Here is an 18365-nt window from a genome sequence, read left to right on the forward strand (position 1 = left end):
AAATTGTATCAAGTATGTTTTTTGACCACAACACTATGAGACTAGATATCAATTATGGGAAAAAATCTGTAAAAAATACAAACATATGGAGGCCAAACAATACACTACCAAATTACCAAGAGATCAGTGAAGAAATCAAAGAGGAAATCAAAAAATACCTAGAAACAAATGACAATGAAAACACGACAACCCAAAACCCTTGGGATGCAGCACAAGCAGTTCTAAGAGGGAAGTTTATAGCAATATAATACTACCTCAAGAAACAAGAAACATCTCAAACAACCTAAACTTACACAAAAAGCAATTAAGGAAAGAATAACAAAACCCCCACAAAGTTAGCAGAAGGAAAGAAATCATAAAGATCAGATCAGAAATAAATGAAAAAGAAATAAAGGAAACAATAGGAAAGATCAATAAAAGTAAAAGCTGGTTCTTTGAGACGATAAACAAAATTGATAAACCATTAGCCAGACTCATCAAGAAGAAAAGGAGACGACTCAAATCAATAGAATTAGAAATGAAAAGAAGTAACAATTGACACTGCAGAAATACAAAGGATTATGAGAGACTACTACAAGTAATTATATGCCAATAAATGGACAACCTGGAAGAAATGGACAAATTCTTAGAAAAGCACAACCTTCTGAGACTGAACCAGGAAGAAATAGAAAATATAAACAGACAAATCACAAGCACTGAAATTGAGACTGTGATTAAAAATTTTCCAACTAACAAAAGCCCAGGACCAGATGGCTTCACAAGCGAATTCTATCAAACATTTAGAGAAGCGCTAACACCTATCCTTCTCAAACTCTTTCAAAAAATTGCAGAGGAAGAAACACTCCCAAACTCATTCTATGAGGCCACCATCAACCTGAGACCAAAACCAGTCAAAGATGTCACAAAGAAAGAAAACTACAGGCCAATATCAATGATGAACATAGATGCAAAAATCCTCAACAAAATACTAGCAAACAGAATCGAACAGCACATTAAAAGAATCATACACCATGATCAAGTGGGGTTTATCCCAGGAATGCAAGGATTCTTCAATATACACAAATCAATCAATGTGATAAACCGTATTAACAAATTGAAGGAGAAAAACCATATGATCATCTCAATAGAGGCAGAAAAAGCTTTTGACAAAATTCAACACCCATTTATGACAAAAACCCTCCAGAAAGTAGGCATAGAGGGAACTTACTTCAACATAATAAAGGCCATATATGACAAACCCACAGCCAACATCATTCTCAATGGTGAAAAACTGAAACCATTTCCTCTAAGATCAGGAACAAGACAGCGTTGTCCACTCTCACCACTATTATTCAACATAGTTTTGGAAGGTTTAGCCACAGCAATCAGAGAAGAAAAAGAAATAAAAGGAATCCAAATCGGAAAAGAAGAAGGAAAGCTGTGACTATTTGCAGATGACATGAAACTATACATAGAGAATCCTAAAGATGCTAAAGATAAACTCTTAGAGCGAATCAATGAATTTGGTAAAGTAGCAGGAAACAAAATTAATGCACAGAAATATCTTGCATTCCTATATACTAATGATGAAAAATCTGAAAGAGAAATTAAGAAAACACTCCAATTTACCACTGCAACAAAAAGAGTAAGATACCTAGTAATAAACCTACCTTAGGAGGCAAAAGACCTGTATGCAGAAAACTGTAAGACACTGGTGAAAGAAATTAAAGATGATACAAACAGCTGGAGAGATATACCATGTTCTTGGATTGGAAGAATCAACATTGTGAAAATGACTATACTACCCAAAGCAGTGTACAGATTCAATGCAATCCCTACCAAACTACCAGTGCCATTTTTCACAGAGCTAGAACAAAAATTTTCACAATTTGTATGGAAACACAAAAGACCCCGAATAGCCAAAGCAATCTTGAGAAGGAAAAACAGAGCTGGAGGAATCAGGCTCCCTGACTTCAGACTACACCACAAGCTACAATAATCAAGACAGTATGGCACTGGCACAAAAACAGAAAGATAGATCAATGGAACAGGATAGAAAGCCCAGATGTAAACCCATGCACATATCGTCACCTTATTTTTGATAAAGGAGGCAAGAATATACAATGGAGAAAAGACAGCATCGTCAATAAGTGGTGCTGGGAAAACTGGACAGCTACTTGTAAAAGAATACAGAAAAATAAACTCAAAATGGATTAAGGACCTAATGTAAGGCCAGACACTATCAAACTCTTAGAGTAAAACATAGGCAGAACACTCTATGACATAAATCACAGCAAGATCCTTTTTGACCCACCTCCTAGAGAAATGGAAATAAAAACAAAAATAAACAAATGGGATCTAATGAAACTTAAAAGCTTTTGCACAGCAAAGGAAACAATAAACAAGACAAAAAGAGAACCCTCAGAATGGGAGAAAATATTTGCAAATGAAGCAACTGACAAAGGATTAATCTCCAAAACATACAGGCAACTCATGCAGCTCAATATCAAAAAAACAAACAACCCAATCCAAAAATGGGCAGAAGACCTAAATAGACATTTCTCCAAAGAAGATATACAGAGTGCCAACAAACACATGAAAGAATGCTCAACATCATTCATCATTAGAGAAATGCAAAGCAAAACTACAATGAGATATCACCTCACACTCTTCAGAATGGCCAACATCAAAAAATCTACAAACAATAAATGCTGGAGAGGGTATGGAAAGAAGGGAACCCTCTTGCACTGTTGGTGGGAATGTAAATTGATACAGCCACTATGGAGAACAGTATAGAGGTTCCTTAAAAAACTAAAAATAGAACTACCATATGACCCAGCAATCCCACTACTGGGCATATACCCTGAGAAAACCATAATTCAAAAAGGGTCATGTACCACAATGTTCATTGCAGCACTATTTACAATAGCCAGGACATGGAAGCAACCTAAGTGTCCATCGACAGATGAATGGATAAAGAAGATGTGGCACATATATACAATGGAATATTACTCAGTCATAAAAAGAAACGAAATTGAGGTGGATGGACCTAGAGTCTTTCATACAGAGTGAAGTAAATCAGAAAGAGAAAAACAAATACCGTATGCTAACGCACATATATGGAATCTAAAAAAAAAAAAGGTCATTAAGAACCTAGGGGTAAGAAGGAAATAAACACGTAGACCTACTAGAGAATGGACTTGAGGACACAGGAAGGGGGAAGGGTAAGCTGGGACCAAGTGAGAGAGTGGCATGGACATATATACACTCCCAAATGTAAAACCAATAGCTATTGGGAAGCAGACACATAGCACAGGGAGATCAGCTCGGTGCTTTTTGACCACCTAGTGGGGTGCGATATAGAGGGTGGGAGGGAGATGCAAGACTGAGGAGATATGGGGATATATGTATAGGTGATTCATTTTGTTATAATGCAGAAACTAACACACCATTGTAAAGCAATTATACTCCTATAAAGAGTTTTAAAAAAATTAAAAAATAAAGCCACAATACAAGGCCTCACCAAGACAGTCCATGTCATTTACAGAGTTCTAATCGTTATTGATAGTGATCAAGGCACTCATTTCACTTCTCACCATATTGCTGAGCTCTGGAACAAGGTAGTCAATGAATTTTCATCTCCTTTAGTAAATGGATGCAGGTCTCACACAGTGCCATTGTGGCTTTAAACAAGTTCAAATGTGGCACATTTCACTCAGTCAGACACTAACAGTGAATTGTGATGAAGGCGATCATCTTTGATCTTTAACTGCTAACAAGTTTCAAGCTCTCCTCCATCCCCCAGTTTCCCTTTTGCCTGATATCTGGGGCAAGCTGACAAGAAAGCCTGCGTGCATTCTCCTTTACAAGCTTTGGGAAGTTCAAACCTCACAAGCCCTGACCATCATGCGGGGGCTTTCACTCCAACACCACCCCTATAAAACCCAAAGCCAGTCAGTGTTCTTTGCTCCCTTAAGCAATTTTGGATCTGCTTGGATCCAGTCTTGTTTACTTCCCTGCTCTTCTCAGAAAGCCTCATTATATGAGTAATACATCCTTTTGTACCCTCTTGGTCTTGTGTGGTATCATGAGTCTTGACATCTGAACCAAATCTGAATGGGGGATCCTGTTCTATCTGTCACCAAACATGGCTTCAAATCTAATTATAGAAATAGTAACCAAATAATATGATTACAAATATATATGATAATTACATTTTCCTTATCCTAAAATGTTAGGCTCAAAAAAATAAGAGTTTCCTTTCTTACAGGCACACAATTAACAGAGTCACTTCTGCATATTGACATTAACACAATCATCAATTTTAAGAGTAAAAGAGCTCCCTTTTCTTTTCAATTGCTCTGTATCTAACAAGTGATGATAAAGAGCAAATATAAATATCGAATAAACACACATTTTGTGAACATTATTTGTCATTGTTAGATAAGTAAATTCAATATTTAGAAAAGACTAATCATTGAATTTGATGCAATTGCACTGTTAAAAAATAAAGTGTCATACACTTTAAATATAAAATATAAATAGCCTTGAATGACTGTAAGAGTTCATTCAATACTGAAAACTTCACACCAGGAAAAAACAGAATGCCAATAAAATGATTTAGTGACTTAATGAGAATATAAAAAGAATCTCAAAACAATTTGTCACTAAAATATGGGGAAAATTAATGACAATAAATTACTGAATTAAGTATAAAGACAGGTAATAAAAACATAAACTATGTAAACAATGCTGAATAAAATAGGTCATTTGAAAACACCTAAGTATAAGATAAGAAGGCAAATGGTCAACAACAAGGGATTAATCTCCAAAATATACAAACAGATCATGCAGGTCTATGTCAAAAAAACGAACAACCCAATCAAAAAATGGGCATAACATCTAAAAGGACATTTCTCCAAAAAAAAGACATACAGATGGCCAAAAAGCACATGAAAAGATGCTCAACATCACTAATTATTAGAGAAATGCAAATCAGAACTACAATGAGGTATCACCTCATACCGGTCAGAATGGCCATCATCAAAAAAATCTGCAAACAATAAATGCTGGAGAAGGTGTGGGGAAAAGGGAGCCCTTCTACACTGTTGGTGGGAAAGTAAATTGGTACAGCCACTATGGAGAACAGTATGGAGGTTCCTTAAAAATCTAAAAATAGAGCTACCATATGATCCAGCAATCCCACTCCTGGGCATATATCTGGAGAAAACCATAATACAAAAAGATACATGCTCCCTAATGTTCACTGCAACACTATTTACAATAGCCAGGACATGGAAGCAACCTAAATGTCCATCGATGGAGGAATGGATAAAGATTTGGTACATATATACAACAGAATATTACTCAGCAATGAAAAAAGAATGAAATAATGCCATTTGCAGCAACATGGATGGACCTAGAGATTATCGTTCTAAGTGAAGTAAGTCAAACAGAGAAAGACAAATAACATATGATATCACTCATATGTGGCATCTAATTTTAAAAATGATATAAATGAATTTATTTACAAAACAGAAACAGACTCACAGATTTGGAAACAAAGTTATGGTTACCAAAGGGGAAACGTGGGGGAGAGAAAAATTAGGAGCTTGGGATTAACATATACACACTACTCATATAAAATAGATAGCCAACAAGGACCTACTGTATATCACAGGGAACTCTACACAATATTCTGTAATAACCTATATGGGAAAAGAATCTGAAAAAGAATGAATATATATATGTATAACTGAATCACTTTGCTGTACACCTGAAACTATCACAACATTGTAAATCAACTATATGCCAATAAAAGTTTAAAAAAAGGCAAATGGTCAAATATATGCCTGAGTTTTAAAGGAGAATATACACAGAGCAAAAGAACGGCTATCAGTTTTAACATAAAAGATGAGACTAGTCAGTTAACCTTCCATATGCAGGTCATAACTATATTGGTGCACCTTAAAAAGTCCATATATACATATATATACACACATATATACATTTATATATAGTGTGTGTGCATCTTAGTTTCAATCCATTTTGCTTTTTCCTTCTAAATACTAAGGCGACCTAAATTTTTAAAGACTACTTTTCAGAGAATAACAGTTTCACACAGAAATGTGAAAGATATATTGTAAAAATAAATTGCATTTTACAATCATTAAGTGATTTCTTAAGTCTATAAGATGGAAAGGAAGTACTAAATTTAATGACTATAATAAGAATTAATGAGATGGTTGTTAACAGATCATGATCAGTTTTAATATATTACAATAAAGTTTGAAATTAATGTAAAAAAAACAGCTATAACCCTATATTGTAGGCAATGTCACAGGGAAAGATGTTTCTAGATTGACTGGAGGAAAAATACTACAGTGGGAGATAGGATAGAAAATGGTTGCAAATAACAAGTATAAAATATGTGGAATTAGGAGAAAAGTTTAAGATGATGACAGCTAATTTAAAGATAAAACAAAACAAAAATCCTCTCCCACAGCAATACACAAAAGGTTTTAGTAACTCTATGTCCCTTGTACAGAGTAGACTAGACTGACAATAACTCTGTGATTTAGGGATTCATGACTTTGAAACCTATCCAACCAAGAGTCTACACCAAGAACAAAAGATGTGAGAGAGAGCATCTTAACTGGGAAATCTAAGAAGGAAAACCTGAAGTGGTTTTCATGCACACTTCCAAGATCCCACTGTGAAAGCTAATCTTGGGAAAGAGTAAGTTTTGTATCTTAACAAATATGCATTCATAATGGGTCTTTTAGGAGGTGAGACTATCTGGAAGGCTAAACACAAAGCTAAGTCACCACAGACTATCCTTGGATTTCCTCAAGGTGCTTAACATGTTGGAATTCTCCAAGAAATCTGAATGTTAGTTTACATTCTACACAGTAAGGAAGGACTTACTTAAGCAAGGAAGGACTCTTCCCTAGGGTCTGCAGAGGGAGTGTCATGCTACTGATACCTTGATTTCAGGGGCCTAGCCTCCAGAGCTGTGAGAGAAAAAATCTCCGTTGTTTTAAGCCACTAAATTTGTGGTACTTTGTTATGGCAGCTCTAGGACACTAATATATTTCTTTTACAGATACTCCCCGTAATGTAAAGACCAGGTGATAGAAGGGGAAAAGGGGAGGGAGATCAGAAATGATGATAATTTCACAAGGCAATATTCCATGTGAAACTAATTCAGGTATGATACTAATTAGGAATCATTTCTCCTGAATTATAGTTTTAAGAGGACCTCCAGGTTTTTAAAATCCCATCTCCTTACATTGCTTCAAGGATCTTGCTTTACCAATGGGTCCATCTAAAATCTTCAATTTTGCCCCCCCCACTACTATTGTTCTCTTGAGCTTTAAAGTAAAAACTCCATTATCTTCTACCCCAAGAGAAAACAGTCAAAAACAAACATTAGCCTCTGACTAGTATGCTACTTTAGCTATCACCCTAACTCTTTCTGTTTTATCTCAGCCAAGATTATTGAAATAGAAGTTCACAACATTTTTCCCAATTTTACTAACCCCCCCCTCCCTGCAATATGATTTTGGCCCCTACACTATAGGTATAAGTACACAATATTAATAAAAATATTTTCCATCTAACAATGTCAACAGTTTTCTTATATTCTAAAGCATCTTACCTATACCAAGTTCAAAATAATAAAATTGTCTGCCATGTTTTTGGCACTTAAAATTAATGTATGAAGAACTTTAGTAACCAAACCATCAGGGGAAACAACTTATAATTTAAAATTGAAAGATGAAGGAAAATTAAAACTTATTTTATTAATAGATAAAGTAGGGCATTTTTTGTTTTTGGCCACACCGTGTGGCACATAGGATCTTAGTTCCCCACCCAGGGATCAAACCCATGCCCCCTGCAGTGGAAATGCGAAGTCTTAAACCCTGGACTGCCAGGGAAGTCCCAAGTGGGGTATTTTTAAACCAAAAAAATCCAAGTGGAATAGTTTAACTGTTACAAGAAAGACAGCAAAATATCAATAACTGATCCATAATTGTTATTTTTCTAAGTACTTAAAACAATTTGACTCCTTCAGAATGAGTATTACCAAAGTAACCCTAATATCTGAAGTTGAAATGAAATCCAATGATGCTGATGAAAGCATTATGAATTGATGATTCTCTTATCTAGAAAAACTGAAAGATAGGAATTCACCAACAAAATAGTATTCATTAAATCAACTAGTAGAGTCACGTTATGTGCACATTTAATTGATATGAATTCAGATCTACACTGGGCAAAAATAAATAAATGAAAGTAATTTGGTATTAAGTGACCTGTAAGAAACCAAACTAGCTCACACTGCAAATTACAGTGTTATCTTTCTAACACTGGAGGAAAAATGTCCTGTTAGAATTATTGAAATAATATGGCTTACAAAAAACCATGTAGATGATCTTCTATGGTTGATTTAAGGTATTTCATGGTTAATGTTGATTCTATGTGATTTTCTCCTTACATAATGACTTTAGAACCTTAACCCTTGTAAAAAATTGCAATCCCAATATACTAACTAAGTGTATTGACAGATCTTATGCTAAATGATTTTAAGAATTAAATTCTAAGAGTGTCAGCATATAAAAGATATGGAAGAAGAAATGATTACAATTTGGGATAAATGACAAGAAAAGGGAAAAAGTGAGAAGTATGATATGCTATGAAGTGATACCAAAAAGTCATAAAACAGAACTCAAAGTGGCAACAGAGAGAAATTATGGCAAAGAGAGAATGAGAGGAAGAAGCAGCAAAATAGAAATTTGATCTGCAGAGATCCAGTAACTGTTGCTTGATTATCTCACATTAAAGAGGTAAAGGTAGGGACAGGAAGAAATCTATGATGATCAGTAGTTTTTAATTCCTCTACTCTGCTTCCAGAAAATTTTAAGTGATCAATAGGTGGTTGGATAGTCACTGGAGATATAAAGCACAAAGTATTTGTTTTCATGCTTTAATTACATAATACAAATGTTTTATTTTTAGCCAGGCTACTCTTAAGACCCTAGGGCAATCCAGTAAACCAGGTCATTTTACTTCATCTTTTGGGGGCGATGGGAGTGCCTATGAATGTGAACATAAAAAAAGTGTGTCTGGGCTTCCGTCGTGGCGCAGTGGTTGACAGTCCGCCTGCCGATGCAGGGGATGAGGGTTCGTGCCCCGGTCTGGGAAGATCCCACATGCCGCCGAGCGGCTGGGCCCGTGAGCCATGGCCGCTGAGCCTGTGAGTCAGGAGCCTGTGCTCCGCAACAGGAGAGGCCACAACAGTGAGAGGCCCGCGTACCGCAAAAAAAAAAAAAAAAAAAAAAGTGTGTCTGTATGTGCACTCGTGTGTGTATGACTTACTATGTTATTATACCAATCACTTGCATATTTTTTATTTAATTATAAAATAACCCTAAGAAATAGACATTTACCACTTCTATTTCAGAGATAAGAAAAGTAAGACTCAGGCAGATGATGTAATTACTCCAATGAAAAAGAGTAAATTGAGTTGTGTTCTGAATCCAGAAATCTGACTCCAAAGCTAGCGTTCTTAAACCCAATAGTATGAACTATGTAAGATATCATATATACATATATTTTTTTTCTCGTTTACTACTAACAACAGCTCTGCTCCATAGACATAATGATCCCTGCTTTACAAATAAAGAAACTGAGTCTCAAAAAAGATTATGTAACTTGTCCAAAGATATATAGCTAAGGTGTGACAAGTTGAAACTAGATTTCAGTCTGTTTGACTCTGAGTAGTTTGAAGTAAAGAATGATGCAACATTTATAAAAACAAAATTAGTTTCCTTACTAATAAATCAAAGTACATTTGATTTTACCCACAGATAATCCAAAAGGACTTGTTTAAAAACAATTAGTGTTAAAAACCACCAATTATTAGTTGCATTATTTCATATTAAGATAATTAAATTTAACTTATATTAACTCTGCTAAAATAAAGATTCCATTCATTAGGAATCTATTAATTTAATTTTATTTTAATCAGTACTTTTTTCTTCTCTTTTTGAACATACATGCATACATGCATAGGATACTGTAAAATACCTCCAGGTGACCAAATGTTTATGCGTCAGAAAAGGAAATGCCTGATTTTCTTCCTTGTCATTCCTTTGATTGCATGACATCCCAAGAACAAGTATAAAAGAACAAATTAATGGTTTCCAAAGAGGACTCAGATAGCCATGCAGTCTTCTGGACTAGCATTGCTAGGATTCTGTCATCAACCATGTAATATTTTTGGCAGCTGGGGCCTATAAACCCCTCTAGCAAGGGAAGGACTCTCTTGGGCACAAAAGGCAACAAAATAAAATAAAATAAACATGATTAAGTGGATGACGTTTTTCCTTCTAAACTGTTGTTCTCTTCACAATTAAAGAATTCAACTCTGATTTAACCGATCACATGCTAAGAAGAAGAAATAGTTTGGAGAAAAGAAATAGACACCTTGCTAATGCTAACATCATCAATTCTATTTTAAGGTTAAAATGAAAGGTTTAGTACTTCCCTTCTGATGACAATGTTCTTTTAAGTAAGTTGAGGATCTTGGACTTGTTTCAGAACAGAGAAAAGGAGGGTATATAGAGCATATATAGGTAATATCTCATTATAAGAAATTGGACTGGAAGCATCAGCTTATTTTATAATCAGCAGAAACATTAAGTCAATATGTGATCCAACAATCTTGATATGATCAAATCTAGGTCCTTCTGCTATAACACTTGTCATCCTGACTCAGACATTCATTTCACAGCAAATCCTTTACCATATAACATGATGCTGTATATCTAAATTCTAGAAGTCTAAACATTCAGCCTCTCTCCAACAGTTTACTGCTCACTAAATTTCCTTTGCCTATCCATCCATAAAGAGAGCTAAATCTGGGTTAGATCCAGCTGGATTTCAGATCCAAAACCTTTAGAAGCCAGGTAAGTGACTTCTAAGACTTGTGATCAAGGAGATGTGAAGGCAGCAAAGGACACATTGTCTTCTCAGTGCCAATGCAGAACAGATTGTCAGGTTGACAAGATGAGCTGAAATGTCCTTTGCTGTCTTTTTATATTCCTTGCTGTCCCAGAAACTAGGTGCCTAAAACCAAAATCTTTTCTTTCTGGAAATGTGTTAATAAAGTATAAAACTGGTATGATTGTTTTGTACATATTATTGTCATTATTATAAAGTTCTATATTTGATTTTATGCATATTTTGCAGAGCAGACTTTGCTTTATGCTCTGGTAATTTCCCATTTTATGAAATTCCAATATGAAGGCACTTGCAAGGTTACTGGATGTACTTATTTTTAAAAATTAAAAACAATCCTGTTTTCATTTTTATATTGTTGTTCACCTGTGCACTTGACTATAAATTCAAAATGAGTAAAATAACCTTAAAATTTTATTATTACAAAGCTACTATCTAAAAAAAATTGTAAAGTACTTTATGAATAGTAAATATTTTCATTAAAAAACAACTAACATTTTGATAGCATATAGTGAAAATAAAGCATGTCTGGAATGATACTCTATATGATGAGATGTATCTTACTTACCAAACTCCTTGGGAACTGCTATAGAATAAACACAATTATGTCCCACACTGTAATTTTTTGGATAGTTTGGTGATAGAACAGTGCCTTCTGAACCTGTAGAACGACTTCCACAAGGTGCTGGAAATAAAAAAAATGTTTAAAAAATATTATTTTTAGAAAAACATTTAAAAATTTATACTATGACTATTTTCATGCTATAAAAATTATGGCTACTGGATTTTAAGGAATATCATTTATTTCCATCTTTTAACAACGTCCCCACTGTCAAATATTTTAAAAGTCAAAAATTGTGCACATGCAACAGAAAGCTTCTTTTTGAGTATTCAGATTTACTCTTCTCAGAAACAAAGTAATATAATAATGTTGCAATGGTGCTATCTATCTCTAAAGGTAATAATGGTGGCCTGCTTTCATTTATGATAAAAGTATAAAGATAATCATCTCTTTTATAATGATGAGAAATTACACATGCAGTGGGAAATTGTTTTACTCACCACGAGGCTTTGAAACTCTACACAAAATCAACCTTGATTATGCTACCACCAACTGAGGTACTTCTATACACAGCACAGGGATGGCTGTACAAACACATTCATCCACTCATCTAAGTAAAATATTCTCTCACCAATCTCTATCTGCTTATGGTTTACATTTAAATCAGAACAGTTGCTGATGGTGCATAGAGAGAGACATTATTGCTACCTCAGCCCCAAATGTGCTACGTTCCTAAAAAAGATGAGGGTGAAACAAATGTTTCTGGAAAATTTGTAGATAGTTGTTCTGTTTTTCACAAGATAGGCAGATGCTTTGGGATTTGTTGTTCTGGAACACAGAGAAAGATTTGGGCTACTAAAGGAGTTATAGGTATCAAAAGCAAAAGGTGATAGTTGATATTATTTAAATGAATGAGATCTCCCAGAAAAGTATGTAGAATGAGAAAAGATGGCCAAAGAGGAGGTCAGAGAATGCCAAGGTAGAATTAGTGAGAGGGTGGCTACAAAGAATTTAGTCTCTTGGGAGCCAATGGGGAGGAAAGTTTCAATTAAAAGAAAGTGTTCAAAACCATCGTGTTGCAAAGTGGTAATAAATGAAAAAGGAATTTGAGGTGGGCTGGCGGTCTAGAGTATTAGGTAGCAGGGAGCTACTTCTCTATACCTCTGGTCTCCTCCAGGCGGGGTTTTGCCTAGGCTTGCTGGCCTGCTGGCTCCACCCCTTACCCCATGGAGATGGAATGATGGGTGAGCCCAGGACAGAAACTTTACTTCTGGTTGGGAGCCATCCTGCCTGTAAAGCAGCTTGCTGGTCTCCTCTATAGCCTATTTAAGGGTGAACCTGTTGGGGGGGTGGCCATGGTTGTTGGGAGAGACCTGCAACTGCACAGGAAGCCCATTGTTACTGCGCGTCAGCTTTATCAATATTAAAGCTGATGGTCTGCCTTCCTTCAGCTTATCACTTAATTCGCCTTGAATTTGTGTAGGGAGGAGTCCCTTCAAACACCAGAAAGCAACTTTTTGGTATTATTGATACAGTAGTTTTAACCAGAGCCGCTTTCTGCAAATTACAGCCAGCAAACCAAATCCAGTCTGTACCAAAGGAAGTCTTCACATTTTTAAAGAGTTTAAAACAAACAAAAAAAATAAATCAGAATACATCACAGAGACATATGTGGTCAGCAAAGCCCAAAATATCATCTGGCTCTGTACAGAAAAAGTTGCTAACCCTTGCACTAGAGTAGAGAGGGGTAGCTGGGTTGTAGTTGGATGAAGAATAAGTGGTTTATAAAGAGATACAAAAGTAATCAGAATCTTAACCGTAAACAGAAGGAGAATGTAGGGAGTAGTTGGGGGAAAATGCAAAGCTGAATGAGTTTTTGTTATTGTTGTTTTGTTTAACAGGGAGGACAGAGTCATTAAAGAGGGAAAATCTGGAGCACTGACTTAGAGGCTTGGGAAAGATCAAAAACTAAACTGGAGTGATTAAGTTTAGAAAGCATTAATGACAGTCCTCTGTGACTTGAGAAAAACAGCTGAAGAAGACTGAAAATACATAGGTTTAGGTTTTATGCTGGGAATTTATTGGAGTTAATGCCTGATTTTCCTTTTAAAGAGAGCTGAATGCAATGGTGTGTTAGGTGGCTTGAGAAGAGTCATGACAGTTCGAAAAGTTCAAAACGTTTGATGGATTTCTGGCCAAAGTTTAAAGATACAGCAATATATTTAAAACACACACATACAAAGCAAACAGTAAGTTGTACTGAGTTGGGTGGCTAATGAATGTTCTACCTTTTTTCCTTTTAATGTTCTATAAAATGGTAATAAATAGTTAGAATTAAACATAGTAAAATTAGAACTCCTTAGAACAACAAGTTGACAATGACGATAATAACCAAAGAAGCACTGCTCTCATCACTCATTATTGTTTGAGATTAGTCAGGTGTATTCTTATTTCAGCACTGATAACTTTATTCAACTGATAATAGTACTGATGAGAGAATCACTCAAGAATAAGCAGCATGTTTTATGTTAATTTTCTTTCTGATCTTAAGGTGCTCCAAAATGACAATACTTTGAATGTACGTGACAAAAGCTCTTATTTTTATATTTTGAAAGAATGAATAGAAATGAGAGGTTCTAACTCAAGTTCAGCTTTGTGACTTAGTCATGAACATTCTGCCATTCTACATTACTATGCATCTGATAGCCTCAATATCTTTTGAATATTTTATTTTGCATAATGGACTCTTGGGACAGCTCTTGTTAAAAATCTCATTTATAAATATGAAAAAAATATGAAGCTTTTTAACCACTAATGAATATATACAAGGTTGCAGTATAATCACACCTCTTTATGGTAACTAATATTATGTTAGTTTTTGTTATTTGTACTGGTAGCAATAATTTTACATTTTTTCTGGTCAGTGCTTACAGCATGGCCTAATTTATAGTCAATTATGTTGAATATTGTGGTGACTGACAATATTTTATGTAGTATGTAAATAAGAGAAAATTCACTATGCTGTGAGGTACAGATATACTGTAATCTGTTTTATGTTTATAAAAATCTAAATGGAATAATGACTAAGCCAGGCCAGCTTTACTAATTCTTGTAATGTTGGTTCCTAGAAGCTTTCTGTATTCTTTCTTCCTGTTTTAATTTCATTTTATTGGCTAGTACAGAAAAGGTCAGCCGTTATCTTTCTGGCTCTATTAACAATCAGTAGAAGATAAAAGCAAGACAGAACTTTTAATTCTATGCTTATTTTTGCCATTTGACTATACCTGTGGGCCTTTTGTCAAAATGGCTATGTTTTTCTAAACAGCCTATATCCATTGTAATGCAAAGAACTCACCTGTTCTTGATTATAACTTATGTGATACGTATGACTACTCTTAAATCTCTATTTTAATAGCATTTTTGTAGAACACATATATTATGAGAAGAAATGGTTCTGTGATTAAGTAAGTTTAGGAAATACATGGGTAAAATAAATAAGGTTCTATGCTATGAGACTTAACTGAGACTTTAGTAAGGTTTGGGGAATGTCATACTTGTTCTTACAAACTTATTTGATCATGGAGGCTCTCTTTCATCTCACAGGACCAATGTTCCTCAGAACATACTTTTCGAAATGCCAAACTGCTAATTCTAAAATGTGCTATCGCTTTGACAATAATTCTAACATTTATATTGTTTGCTGTAATTATGATTTCATAGCACTAAAGAATTGTGTTTTATGTATACATATAAAACCTAAGTTTTTTTTTTTTTTTTTTTGCGGTACGCGGGCCTCTCACTGTTGTGGCCTCTCCCGTTGCGGAGCACAGGCTCCGGACAAGCAGGCTCAGTGGCCATGGCTCACGGGCCTAGCCGCTCCGCGGCACGTGGGATCCCCCCGGACCAGGGCACGAACCCGTGTCCCCTGCATCGGCAGGCAGACTGTCAACCACTGCGCCACCAGGGAAGCCCCAAACCTAACTATTTTAAACACTTAAAATGTCAAACTTAGCCTAATATAAAATGCCATTATTGTTTTTAGAAACAATTTTTTATTGAGGTATAGTGAATTTACAGTGTTGTGTTAGTTTCAGATGTAGACAAAGTGATTCATACACACACACACACACACACACACACACACACACACACATATTTTTTCTTTTTCAGGCAAAATGCTGTTATTCTTGACACTTTTCCCCTGACTCTTAGAGTTCAATATATCACTGATTTGTTGCTCATACTCTCCTGTAGCTTTTTAGCCTCTCTCTCTCCTCTGCCACTGTAACTGCTGCAAACCAGACTCCCAACAGTTTCCATACGGGCTCTTTCAACAGACCCCCAGTTCCACTCATCCCCACAAGTCCTTACCATGGCTAGTGATTTTTCTAACACATAATAAGTCTTATAATGTTTCTTTTCTCTTCCTAGAACAGTTCTGATACACAGTATATTCTCCATAAAGGTCTGTTGGATGATTAAATAAACTATGCTTGCCAAGACCATGATACTATAAAATGGTGTTCCACAGTCAGCACATAACACAAACATTTCACTTGGTTGAAATTACCCCATAAATTGACTTGAATCCAAGACAATCAAGATATACCCTCTCCTGCTTCTGCCGCTCCTGGTGCTGCTTGTGTGCTCGTTCCGTGCGGACCTGGTACCTCTTTTGTGAAGTGGCAGCTGAAGAGACTCCGGTGCTCGCCATGGCCAACGAAAAGCCCAAGGAAGGAGTCAAGACTGAGAACAACGATCATATTAATTTGAAGGTGGAGGGGCAGGATGGTTCTGTGGTGCAGTTTAAGAGTAAGAGGCATATGCCACTTAGTAAACTAATGAAAGCCTACTGTGAACACAGGGTTTGTCAATGAGGCAGATCAGATTCTGATTTGATGGGCAGCAATCAGTGAAGCAGACACATCTGCAGAGGTGCCTGAGGTTGTTTTATATTCAAAATTACCAGTTTTTAGAAAGAATTTTTCATGGTTGGAAATGGAGGATGAAGATACAATTGATGTGTTCTGGCAGCAGACAGGAGGTGTCTACTAAAAAGTGAACCTGCTACTTTACTCCAGAATTCTGTTCCTCTAGACCAAGAAGACATTCTAAATTAGAAAACCACAATTAGGTTCCACCACATCCTGACCACTCCAGTATAGTTTTCTCCACTCTTTCTTTTTCCCCACCCCCATTCCTCTATTGTACCTAAAGTAACTGATATATGTGTACAAGCATATTGCATTTTTTTAAACTAAATGGCCAATGGTATGTTTTGATCGACATCAAATGGAGTTGGGATGGAGAAAAATACTGGTTCTGTGAAAATACCCCCTTTTCTCCATTAGTGGCATGCTCATTCAGTTCTTATCTTTATATTCCAGTAAGTTATTTTGCTCTCACTGTTTTTTTTTTTTTTAAAAAAGAACATAAAAATGCTTGCATACTTCCCTGATTGGAGAATTTTAATGTTTTGCACTTATTTGTCTTTAAGTAGGGATAAATTACTCTAAAATAAATAAATCCTAGATAGTTTTCCCTTCAAGTCAAGCATCTTTCTATTTAAATAAACTTCCTGTTTAAAATGGGGAAAAAATAAGATATACCCTCCCAATAAATCCATGTAAGCCTATGTTTTTTTTTTCTTTCTGGGATTGAAATCTTTGCTGTTTCTCTGATTACCAGGAATCACTGTTGCTTTATATTTAGAGACACTATTATGTGTAAGATATGTATCTTTAAACATTGGAAATATATTTAATCATAGATTTTTACAATCTGAGAGCCAGTCACATGGACACTGAGTTCCACTGAGGGAATGGCAAACTCATACCTACCATTTCACAGTAGCAAATCCTTGCTAACATTTTATCAGTCTGTAGCATACCCTCACTGAGGGAACGAAATCACCCACGCAGTTGAATTTTGTATTATTTTCCTTGTTCCCTCTTTTCCTGTTGTTTTTTTTTTTTTTAAATCCTCTTTTGGGTGAATTTGTATGGTTTGATTTGTACAAGTAAAATATGCCCATGCTGGAACTATACTGTGTATACTTGTGTTACTCTTGAACTACGATGTGGTGATACAACAGACAGATGTGGTTATCTCTAGGAAAATCAGCAGATGAGACTGAAATTAAATGTTAAGGCTGCTAGTGCAATAAAAAGGACTTCCCACCTATGGTTTGATTATGTGTGTGGGATGGAGGAAGAGGACTGAAGAAGAACTGAGATACCTTCCCACTGAAGGTAGGAAGAACAGAAGAATCTCAAATCATTTACATTGTACATTGAAGAGGTACTTCTTAAATGTCCAGAGACTTTACATTATATACACTGCAGCCTTGAGCTACTCACAACTTCAAATCTCTCTTTTCACTTGTGGAATGTATAATTTATTATCAAATATGCTCTATAATGAAAATTATTATATAATGTATAAATTTTTCTCTGCAAGCAAGTTAGGTACTTTCAAAAGTGATGAATTCTTCCAGGTCACAAAAGAGCAATATGGTATATTAAATAGATGATTTACTAGACGTCGCCTGTGACTTCTTCAGGTTGAAAGAACTGCTGTACTTTACAAAAGTGCTGGTCCACTTCTAGTAAATTACCTATGCTCTGATATAGCCCAATTGAATATCCCAAATCATAAATCCTGGTACAGAATGTGTCTGAAAGCTGTATCTCTCATAGAGGTCTTTTTTTTTAAGAGAAGGACTTATGATGACCCTCTGTGATATGAATTTATAATGCAGACAGCTGTCATTCTCAGTATTGACTTTAAGATTAAAATT

At 35.5% G+C, this 18365-nt stretch overlaps 2 protein-coding genes across 4 annotated transcripts in view; one reads left to right on the plus strand and one right to left on the minus strand.

The window, feature by feature from the left end:
- Nucleotides 1-18365, minus strand: part of CSMD3 (CUB and Sushi multiple domains 3) — a 1081491-nt gene that overhangs the window by 235719 nt on the left and 827407 nt on the right. For all 3 annotated transcript variants that reach the window (XM_033843074.1, XM_019931944.2, XM_019931943.2), the window contains one exon: nucleotides 11573-11689. In XM_033843074.1, the coding sequence (XP_033698965.1) occupies nucleotides 11573-11689 (117 nt within the window). The remainder of the gene's footprint in view (nucleotides 1-11572; nucleotides 11690-18365) is intronic.
- On the plus strand, nucleotides 16186-16621 carry LOC101320838 (small ubiquitin-related modifier 2-like). Its single transcript, XM_004319277.4, has 2 exons — nucleotides 16186-16431; nucleotides 16547-16621. The coding sequence occupies exons 1-2, from the start codon at nucleotides 16279-16281 to the stop codon at nucleotides 16619-16621; spliced, it is 228 nt and encodes a 75-aa protein (XP_004319325.1). The 5' UTR covers nucleotides 16186-16278.

The sequence above is a fragment of the Tursiops truncatus genome, chromosome 17 (genome assembly GCF_011762595.2).
Source record: "Tursiops truncatus isolate mTurTru1 chromosome 17, mTurTru1.mat.Y, whole genome shotgun sequence".
In the NCBI taxonomy this organism is placed as follows: domain Eukaryota; kingdom Metazoa; phylum Chordata; class Mammalia; order Artiodactyla; family Delphinidae; genus Tursiops; species Tursiops truncatus.